This window comes from Malurus melanocephalus, unplaced genomic scaffold (genome assembly GCF_030028575.1).
Source record: "Malurus melanocephalus ecotype Western Australia unplaced genomic scaffold, MMel_1.1 scaffold_150, whole genome shotgun sequence".
Lineage (NCBI taxonomy): Eukaryota > Metazoa > Chordata > Aves > Passeriformes > Maluridae > Malurus > Malurus melanocephalus.
Window position 1 is genome coordinate 611863 of NW_026623382.1, and position 10756 is coordinate 622618.

At 51.8% G+C, this 10756-nt stretch overlaps 2 protein-coding genes across 2 annotated transcripts in view; one reads left to right on the forward strand and one right to left on the reverse strand.

Annotated features, from left to right (window-relative positions):
• Positions 1-1334, reverse strand: part of LOC130576759 (uncharacterized) — a 7869-nt gene extending 6535 nt beyond the window's left edge. Inside the window, exons 1-2 of the mRNA XM_057371647.1 lie at positions 1249-1334; positions 246-938 (exon numbers count right to left, since the gene is read on the reverse strand). Coding sequence (XP_057227630.1) covers positions 246-938; positions 1249-1334 — 779 coding nt within the window. The remainder of the gene's footprint in view (positions 1-245; positions 939-1248) is intronic.
• Positions 1335-1675: 341 nt separating this feature from the next.
• On the forward strand, positions 1676-3833 carry TWIST1 (twist family bHLH transcription factor 1). The gene is made up of 2 exons (XM_057371613.1): positions 1676-2914; positions 3551-3833. The coding sequence occupies exon 1, from the start codon at positions 1972-1974 to the stop codon at positions 2869-2871; it is 900 nt and encodes a 299-aa protein (XP_057227596.1). The 5' UTR covers positions 1676-1971; the 3' UTR covers positions 2872-2914; positions 3551-3833.
• Positions 3834-10756: the final 6923 nt, after the last annotated feature.

Here is a 10756-nt window from a genome sequence, read left to right on the forward strand (position 1 = left end):
AGGAAGGAAGGAAGGAAGGAAGGAAGGAAGGAAGGAAGGAAGGAAGGAAGGAAGGAAGGAAGGAAGGAAGGAAGGAAGGAAGGAAGGAAGGAAGGCCCCTAGAGCCACCTACAGATGCTCCTCTCTACTGTTTCCAACCTTTCTTTTGTAATGACACTGCTCTATTCCCCATAAGAGCACTAAACTCTGGGTACAGACAAAATTATTGGTGAGAGGGAAGCGGAAGCAGAGTCAGCTCTTCTTACCTTGGGAACAGCAGCTGCTGCCAGCATAAGGGAACCCCTGAAGCTCTCCGGACAAGCTGTGGTGTTGAATGGAGAGGYTTATGGTCATAGAAGACGCAGCAAGGACAAGTGGAAAGCCGGGGAAGCTGTGCAGGCTCACTGRGGTCTGCTTGCCGGCGTGCCTTCTCTTGCCGACTAAGTCTGTTTCCTCCCCGGTCCTGTTTCCAGCTGTTTTCCAAAAGAGAAGGTTTAGGGCAGACTGCCGTGTGCTCGTACCGCGGGATGGAAGACCCGAGAAGGGGAGCTCTCCCAGAGGGGCAGCGAGCAGAGAAGCGACGGGACAGCTCCGGYAGCAGCGAGTGCCCGACGGGCGCTGCGGCGGGACCGGGGCCAGTGATAGCGGCCGGCCGGTTGCCCCTCGGCGGCGGCAGCGCAGTGTCCTGGCCCGGGGCATCTCCCGGGAAGAAGAGCCTCTGCACGGAGGAAAGGGAGTCCCTAGGCAGAGGTGAGACTCGCTCCCCCTGAGGAGATGACAGCGCTCTTGCAGAAGCCTTGTCTTTTTCCTGCCTGGCATTTGCCGCTCCTCYGCTAGTCCGTTCACCCCGTCCGCCCTCACACCTTCGACAAGCCAGGGAGCCCCGGTGCTGCCGCTCCGCCCCGCACCCGGCGCTGCCCAGGCGGTGGCTGCCAGGCGGGCAGCGGAGAGCGCGGTCCCTGCGCGGGGAGCGGAGAAAGATTCGCGCCCGKTTACTGATGGATGGCAATTTCTAGCTTTCCCTCCCAGGCGTTCCCCGTTTGAATCTGAGCTGCTGTTAAAAAGACACACCACCTGCTCTGTGCTGCCAGCGAGCGGGGAAGGAGGCACAAAGGCGGGGGATGGGAAGAAATCGCTTTGGCTGCAAACACAGAAAAGAAATTAAAATAAATAGTCTATTTTCCCAGGAAGTGCCGGACTCGAGCGCCTTGAGGGAGGACGAACTGAAGTGAGAGGTCAGTACACTGAGGGCAAAGAGGGTTTGTACACCCTTCCGCTTCCCAGTGTGCCAGGCTGGAGACGCGGATCCTCCAGGGTTTCTCATAAGACGGGCTCAAGAAGTGGTGCTTATGCATGTACGAAGCCAGTGCTTGGTTTCCTCACTGCTTCCACCTCTGAAGATGGCTTTCCCCGAACGCAGTCCTCCAGCCTGACAGGACGAGGCTGTGCCGCCACCCCTCCCCAGCCCAGAAATGTGCGAATCCCTCAGCAAGTCAGACCCCGGGGGCCCTCAGTGATGGGAGCGCGGCGTGTGCTAAAGTGGAACAAAATTAGGATGTGCCTGGATGCTGTCCCGCGGGTAATTTACCCTTCTTCCCTTTCGCTACAAGCCGTGCCCGCTGCGGCGAAGGAAGCCCGAGAGGTGCGAGCTTCCCGCGGCCGCTCGGGGCCATTGCCCCCCAGCACAGGCGCTCAGCGGCCCGCGGTCCCCTCCGCAGCAGCGCACGGGGCGCTGGCCACCCCCATAACCTCCCGGGCCGGCCCCTCAGCGCCACCCCAAAGCCGGGAGCGGACCGAAGGAGCTTGAGAGAGAAACCACGGAGAGRGAAACCGAGAAAGAGGTTGGGGTAAGGATGTATGTGTGTCTGTGCGGGGAGGCCAGAGCACTTCTGAATGGCTTGAAAAAAAAGTAATTGGGGAGGGCGTGGAGGGGGGGAAGCGGAAACTTTCCTATAAAACTCAGCAAAAGTCCCTCCTCTCCACGTCAGGCCAATGRCACTGCTGCCCCCAAACTTTCCGCCAGCAGGAGCTATAAGAACCTCCAAGTCTTCAACTTTCTCCCAATCCCAGACACCTCGAAGGGGCTCCAAGGAGGGATCGGGAGGGATTTTTTTTTGGTTGGCCTTTTTATTTTTTTTCCTCTTGGATCCTGATGCCATCCCCCCTCCCCCCAAAGTGAGGTCCTCCCTCCTTCCTTCCCTCCTCCTTCTCCTCGCAGGCCARCGAAGCAGCCGATCAAGGGGGAGCTGGCGGGTTAGGTGCCCCCCTCTTCTCCCTGCCCTCCCCCCCCTCCCGGCCCGCTTCTCGCGTCTCCCCCCAGAGATGATGCAGCAGGACGAGTCAAACTCGCCAGTCTCCCCCGCCGACGACAGCTTGAGCAACAGCGAAGAGGAGCCGGACCGGCAGCAGCTGCCCAACAACAAGAGAGGGGGGCGCAAGCGCCGCTCCAGCCGCCGCAGCGCCGGCGGAGCCGTCGGGGCCGCGGACGAGCCCTGCAGCCCGGCCCAAGGCAAGCGGGGCAAGAAGTGCGGGGCGGGCGGGGGCGGCGGGGGCGGCGGCAGCAGCAGCGGCGGCGGCAGCCCCCAGTCCTACGAGGAGCTGCAGACCCAGCGGGTCATGGCCAACGTGCGGGAGCGGCAGCGCACGCAGTCGCTGAACGAAGCCTTCGCCGCCCTGCGGAAGATCATCCCCACGCTGCCCTCGGACAAGCTCAGCAAGATCCAGACCCTCAAGCTGGCGGCCAGGTACATCGACTTCCTCTACCAGGTCTTACAGAGCGACGAGCTGGACTCCAAGATGGCAAGCTGCAGCTATGTGGCCCACGAGCGGCTCAGCTACGCTTTCTCGGTGTGGAGAATGGAGGGCGCCTGGTCCATGTCCGCATCCCACTAGCAGGCGGCGTCCCCCACCCGCATCTCCCCGGCAGGAGCCCTAGGTAAGGCAGGGACCCCGAAACCGGCGGGACTAAGCGGGGGAGGGAGGCCAGAGGCCGCCGGCTGTGCCTGAGGCGGGCACGCGTGGCCGTGGGGCGAGAGGGCCCCCAGCCCGCCTGGAGAGGCCTGGCTGCGGAGAGCAGCGGCGAGCAGGGCGGCCGGAGGTGCCTCCCCCACCCGGCGCGTCCCTCCTCCTGCGCGGCCCGAGGTGCGCCCCCGAGCCCGCGGGGCCCACGCGTGGCCCGGCGCTGCCGGCGGGGTGGGCTGCGGGCGGTGCGGGTGTGCCCCGCCAGATGGGGCCGGCCTGAGGTTACTTTTGCACCAAACGCTGCGGAGCCAGCGGGGCTGCTGCGATGGCTCCCGCTGCCGCCTCCTCTGCTGCCGCCGCCGCTGCTGCTGCTCATATTTTGAAGTGAATTCATGTCCTCCCCATGAGCGTTTCCTACCGCCCCAGCAGTCCTCTCCTCTGCTGTGACACCGCGGACCGCCGGGCTAGGGTGTCACACGTTCACCGCCCGCACGGCGAGTTCTCCCTTCCTGCCCGATGCGTGTATTTGCAGAGACAGAGAAGTGTAGGTAGATGTTTGTGTATCTTTCATTTCAGTAACGAGTTTTCCGCCCTTTCTGGGTTTTTGCAGATGACATTGTTCCCACAGAAGGAGAAAATGGACAATCTAGAGACTCTGAAGTTGGATACGATTTTTTTTTATCTTGTCTAACAAAAAATGTACCAAGGATTTTTTGGAAATTAGAAGAGTAATATCCAAATTCAAAGCAGGGCGTGGGGAGCACTTAAAGAAAGAGAAAGAGACAAGGGCTTTGGACAGTGACTACCCCTTGGGCGTCGGTACAATCCACACATCTCTGCATTCTGATAGAAGTCTGAACCGTTCTTTTTTTTTTTAATTTTGACGAAGAATGTTGGAATTGATTTTTTTTTTTTTTTTTTACTTTTGCCCTTTTTTTTGCATGCATTCCCAAGAGGTCGTGCCTATGAGCCACTGATGAAAGGAAATACATTATTGTGGACTTTCTTCATTCTTGAATGAAACCAAGCAGCCAACCAAAAATATCCCTGTAGAGATGAAAAACTTTTTTTTTTAGGGGGGAATAAGCTGGGGTCAAGCTGTTATATACCCGGTTCCTAACTTTTTTATTATTATTATTTTTCCTCTGAGAAAAAAAATAAACATTTTATTTATTTATTGATGACCCATGTTAAAATGCAAATAGATCCGGTGTCTAAATGCATTCCTATTTTTATGATTGTTTTGTAAATATCATTGTATATTATTTTTCTGCAATAAATAAATATGATTGAAATTTTAATAACCTTAAAGTTTGGTCTCTCTGAGAACTCAGGGTTAGAACTCTAGATAAATACCTGCTTGTTGATCTGTAAAGACACCCAAGAGAGAGGGGGCACTAGTATAAACAAACCAGGCGAAAAACGCAAATAAACTAGCTACTGACAGACACAGGCACGTTATTTATTGAGACAGCTTTATTATTCTGTGCTGAAGCCCACTGCATCTGCAGAGGAAGGTATTGTCTCCTCTTTCTCTCTCTCTCCCCCTTCAATCTTCATGCCAGGCGCGGCAGAGTTTCGCGGGGAACAGAGTTTTCGCAGCAGAGCTCTGCCTCTGCGTTTGTGTTTTGGCCCCAGATGTGAGGCAGGATCGGGGCCCGTTCTCCAGCCTCCGGTGCAGGTATTTTTGCTGATATCCCTGAGGAAGAGGCATCGGTTTTAAATAGGAATRCGTCCATCCAAAGGCAGAGCAACAGAAAGTGAGATTGAAATAGGGAAGTGTCGAGCGAGTGGGGTTTTCCGGTGGAAGTGATGTTTGACTGCTCTGCTCTCTAGGGTTTTATATAATAAATATACTAGCRATCACATTTTCGTTGTGCAAGGCACGGGGGAATACTGTAACCCTCCCTCTCCTTTTCTACGTGTAGGGCGCATGTTGCCCCTCTTTTTTCTCACCTTACCCTCCGCGGGGTCCCCAGTATGCCATGAGAACCCGGCTGCAAAAGGGAGGGAATCTCCAGATCTGAGGGCTCGGGAGGAAGGTGAAAGGGAAGTTGTGAAAAAAAAAAAAAACCCAGGAAACAAAACAACCCAAACCAAACCTCACCCCTTATAACTGGACAGCTGTTTGAGTCTCTGCTGTCACTGAGCCGGGCAGTGCGCGGGGTCCGGCGCCTCCTGCCCCTCCGCGGCCGCGAAGGATGCGCGGGTGCGCGGGGACCACTGCCGCCCGGGAGCTGAGCGGTGCCCTCCGTGCAGACGTGGATTCTGCTGCCGGAGTTGGGCCAGTGTCTAGGGTAAATAGGATGGGGTGTTTTTTTTCAAGACAGCTTGTTTGYATAGCCCATGTTGAGTTGACTTTATTGCCTGACTGTTTTTGTTTCCATATCCACATATTGCCGTCTATTACCCACATAAGAGCGTTATGAATTTAATATCGGGCATATTTTAGCTCAGTGCGCGATGTTTACCGTAGAGAGCCCGCAGCGCTTGTTTGCACGGCCGGATTAGCRAGGACTTGAAAATTAGATGAGGGCCCTGGTGGTCGCAGCTCTCAGTGATGGAGCGGAGGGGAAGCTGCTACGAGCTCCCGAAATGTCGCTGCCTTCTCTCGGCAGCCTGGCACCCGCAAGGTCCCCTCTCAGCGACTCCGAGTCCCCGGCTCCGATGCGTGCAGCTGCCGAGGAGCAGGTAATGTCTGCCAGCGTTACCTCGGCTGCAGCGAAAGCGAGAGTCATGGGCAGCCGGCGCAGCTTTGGCAGTGGGGCTAAGGGGATTTGAGAGGTTATAAAAGGTTTCKGTTGTTCCTTTTGAGGGAGAAATCACACCGGGGAAAGATGGGGAAAGCTCCTGATGCTTTAGGATAAAACAGATTTCAGGAATTAAAAACCAACCAGATGAGCCGCTCGATGCTGAGGAGAAGGCGTTTTTCGTGGAAGGCGATTCCTGCGAAWTGTGAATGAGGAATCAAGTGCATTTAAAAAGCCACGAATCAAACTGTGCTCGCCCTTAAGAAATCGGGAGCGGCCCCGTTTGATGGACTTAAACCTGACTGGCTCTGTTGCAACCAGCAAGAGGCCTCTGGTCCAGCCGGTGCAACACCTTTCCAGCAAACTGAACATCCGAGTGAGAAAAATCCCCAATTCCTATCCGTGGGACTCATGCCACTGGCAGGTCTTCCTTCTCACTTCTGTGTCCCTCCGAAAGAGTCCCTGCCGGCGCCGCAGCATTCCCGGGCACCAGGCATTCAGCCGGTGTGCTTTCCCGGCTGCCAATCTCTACATCTGCCTCATTAAAAAGAAAAATCATAAGAAAGAGATAAAACTACAGAGATAAAACTGTTTTAAAACTACAAGCGTACCCTTTCCTGGGTTGAAATTGGGGACTGCAGAGGCCTGGTGCTCCTAGGGCTAGAGCCAGAAGTGATTAAGTCAGCGTCAGGCTTAGTGCAGGAAAAAAGAAATAATRTGTATATTAATTTGCCTTCTGGGAATTTTAAACACTCTGGCAATCGGAAAATTAACTCTTCCTTTGGAAATCCTGATTGATTTCGCTTATTTTTCTCCGAAGCATCAATCTGTCCCGTTTATTCGCGGACCGAGAGGTGCGGGGCGCGGAGCGGCGGTGCCGGCGCTGCGCCTCCTGCGGGGCGGCGGGCGGGGGGCGCCGGCCGCGGGCCCTCCGCATTCCTGGGTTTGGCARGGGCCGCCCCGCTGCTTTCTCCAGGCCGGTATCGGATTCCTTCCCGGCGTATGATTTCACTTGAAGTCCTGCCCAGGAGCCCTTCAAAGTGCGCTCTTGTCCCGCTCCCATGATGTCAGGCGGTTTTCCCTGCATCTGTAATTTTAAGAAAAACAAACAAACGCGCCGTGGGGATGTGGGGGGAAACGGAGGGAGAGGGCGGGGGCACAAAATCACTGAAAAGCGCAGGGGAAGAGGGGCTCACCTGCGGCGCCGGCAGCTCGGGCACCTGCCGCCCAGGGCGAGCCGCTGCGGGGGTCGGCGTCACCGGGAGCGACTCCCGGGAATGGGCTCAGCTCCCGGCGCCGGGGCTCCCCCAGCCGCTCTCGGTGGCTGCGTCCGCTCGGTTCACACGGCTCTCCCTTCACCTGCCCCKCTTCGGCAGGCAGCGGACACGCCGGGAGAGCGGGAGCGCTCCCGCCATAAATTAACATCTTTGGGAAGCGGGTGGTGGTGGTGGTGACGGCAAGTCCAATCCACCCCGTAAAGGGATCCGGGAGGATAAAGCAAAAGAAAAAAAAGAGAGGCGCACACATCCACATCCCATCAGGACTTATTTTATTTGCCGCACACATAACCTGCCCGCAGTAAACATGGCACAGGATGTATTTTACATTAACTTCTGCACCAGCTTCTTTCGACTTCAGTCCACTTAATGTTTTTGGAAAATCAAAGCACGTGTCCTTTGAAGAAGGTGTGTAATTGGAGTTTAAGGCATGTATGGAATTCCCAGATGTCTATAAAGTAAGAAGGAGCATTTGGCAGGTCACTTGAAGGTGGAGCAGGTTAAAATCACTTGTAGAAAAGTCCCCCTTTTCTTTTTTAAAARCAAACAAGCCGGCCCTTTATAAAGACCAAGTGATCGACGTTGCGGGAGGCTTAGAACRGTTTTACAGATCGAGATCAATAAAGATGCGGAAACTTAATCATCATGGTAACACTCGTTTAAAAATCCGAAATAAAACGCAAAACAAAACTAAATATTCAGATCGGCGAAAAAGCTCTCCGTTCTCTTAGTAATTCCCTGTCTCCTCTGCCCGCTCAGGAGCACTTACACTCTTCTTATTTATGTAGTCGTCTTGTCTTCGTTAGCCGACACTTCCCCACTCTTTTYATAAAGAGGTGACATGAAATTTGCAGAAACTTTACAAAAATTCCTTTATTCGCTGTATGGACAAAGCAAGAAAAGAAATGGTTTAGTCCAAAATAATTCAGACAAACCACGCTGGGATAAGGACGGCTACGAAGGTAACAGCAGCAACTATTAACAGCAGAAATAATAATGGAATAGGTTTGGGACAATTAGAGGCKGATCATTTGAATTTGAGAATATTATTAGTCTACGTGCAAAATATTACCCCGAGCAGGACTGTGGGGTCGCTTGGAGCGGGGGTGGTGCAAATCTTGTTTGCTGGGTTGCAGAAATCCCATCGCGTAATACTGCGGTGGGAGAAGACCCGCTCTGCCCTCCTAATGCGGGGAAATCTGGAAGTGGGAGGGGGTGGAAGGGGGAAGGATGCTCTTGGGAAGGGTCGGGGTCGTCCCCTTATGTTTAGGGTTGCTTTGTTCTGTTCGGGACGAGGCAGAGTCATTAAACAAGCAGTCAAGAAAGGAGCAATACACACGGCTGCAGCCGGAGAGGAAAGGAGAACTTCAGAGGGGAAGGGATTTTGACATGTGAAAAGTTAAGCAGGTACCTGAAGGAGGTTTATTTTGACCAGATGTTAGAGCATTTATGAAAATGTCACGTGAAGCGAACAGATGTATAACTTGCAAATGGAGCCCCGCCTTGTAAACACTGGGAAGAGAAAGGATCACAGAAATTCAAGCGTAAATCATTCCTGCCTTTTTCTATATGTGTGTATTTACACATAGATATGCTGTATATAGGTTCTACTGAAACCGCTTTTTATTTGTTTGTTTGTTTGTGAAAAAGAAAAAGCGGACATTCTTTCCAAGCTTGCTATTCTCTTCCAGTGCACCTAGCAGGTTTCCTTCCTTCCTTCCTTCCTTCCTTCCTTCCTTCCTTCCTTCCTTCCTTCCTTCCGGTTTTCTGGTTTTCTCTCTTTATCCTTCTTTCTCCCTCTCCTCCATCTCTTGTTGTTTCTCTTTCTCTCTCTCTTTCTCTCTTTCTTTCTTTCTCTCTGTCTCTCTTTCTCTTTTTCTCTTTTTCTCTCTCTCTTTCTCTTTTTTTTTCTCTCTCTCTCTTTCCCTCTTTCTCTCTTTCTCTCTTTCTCTCTTTCTCTTTCTCTCTGTCTCTCTTTCTCTTTTTCTCTGTCTCTCTTTCTCTTTTTCTCTTTTTCTCTCTCTCTTTCTCTTTTTTTTTCTCTCTCTCTCTTTCCCTCTCTCTCTCTCTCTCTCCCTCTCTCTCTCTCTCTCTCTCTCTCTCTCTCTCTCTCTCTTTCCCTTTTACTCTCTTTTCTCAATCTTTCATTCCTGCCGGTTGCCGTTCTCCTTTAATCTCGTGTTCGTTTGATCCCAAGGAAAGTATCGGATCTCTCCTGGAAGGAGAAACTGAAACTAATCAATTGCCTTCTATTTGAAGGTGGGTAGGAACTGCTAAGAGCGCAGAGGAGAGCCTGGGCTGGCAGCCCCCAGCCCTTCGGGCGGCTCTGCCCGGCTTTGCCGGCGCTCCCGGCTCCGGGGAGCGGGGTCCGCGGGYGAGGGACCCCCTGCCCTGCCCTGCCCGGCCCGGCCCAGGCGCGGGAGGGCGGCAGAGCCACGGCTCTCCAGGAAATTAAAAGCTGCCCTCCGTTTGATGTTTGCAGCAAGGCGCAGCCGGTCCCTTCGTAGATGCCWGCCCGGCGTTCCGGGGTGGGTTTTACTCCTTTATACGGTTATTGTTTTCCAGAAGGTCCTCTGCTATTTTAATGTAAATGTGAACTGAGACCCCCGATGTGTGCTGTTATTAACGTGGCAGCACGCTGGCAGGTGCTGGGTGAAAGGTGGTCCCTCTGCCAGCCACTGACCAGCGGGTCAGCAGTGGCCAAGGGAAAGATCCCCGCTGTAGCCAGAGTCAGGCCGARGGCTCTCAGACTCTTGGAAACACCTGTCTACATTTCGTTCACAGAACCTTTGGATGAGCTGTAGCCATGACTTGTTTATTTCTTCGCATCTATTTAAATAAACGGATTTGATATATTAATTTTGAATTGCGGTGGAAGCCTTTATAATAGGTATTTCTATTAAATAATAAACGAATTTTCAATGAATTTTGCTGAACGGAAATCAATTCAGTAGTTATTTTTCTTTTTATGTAAATGTTTTCAAAGGCAAAAAGGCTGACATCAAGCACATTAGTTTTTAGAATGACAAAGCAGGAGCATGTAACGCAGATAAATAGACTGAGGTGCTATCCATAATAGATAACATCAGTCCAAAAATCCCCAATGGTTYTTAATCTAGATTTATTACCTTTGAGTCCCAATCACATGATCCTGTAAAAACGTTTAAGTTTTTTTTTTTTGTTTTTTTTTTTTTTTTCAAATAAAGGAGCTCTTTTATTTAAAGGAGTGGAGTCCTTTTTCCCCCCCTTTTCTTAACCATTAATGCCATAGATGACAGACTCGRGATACTCAGCTGATATAATGATTTTCACCAAATGTCGATTTGTATTGTATTCTTTAATGCGATTTAGAAAACAAAGGGAAAATAGTTTTCACATTTGTGTCAGAATTTGAAACGGAGTAGTACTTTTCTTTGTGTGTGGAAATGTACAAGTTCTGGACATGGACACAAATGCACACATGCACACTCATTTCTGAACCAAAGAGCTATCAAACATGTTTAGTGACAGAGTGAGATGCTGTCCATAAAGGGGTTGTTGATGTAAAAGCCAAATTAGTGTTAATTTCAAACAGGCGGCTAATTCCTCCAAGGAACCTCAGCACTTTCAAAGTGCTTTGCCATGCTTCATATTTAATAATTTGCAATAGAAAATATACCCATTTCCCATGGACAAAGATTTGCTAATTGATGAGCTTTCTTTCTTTCTTTCTTTCTTTCTTTCTTTCTTTCTTTCTTTCTTTCTTTCTTTCTTTCTTTCTTTCTTTCTTTCTTTCTTTCTTTCTTTCTT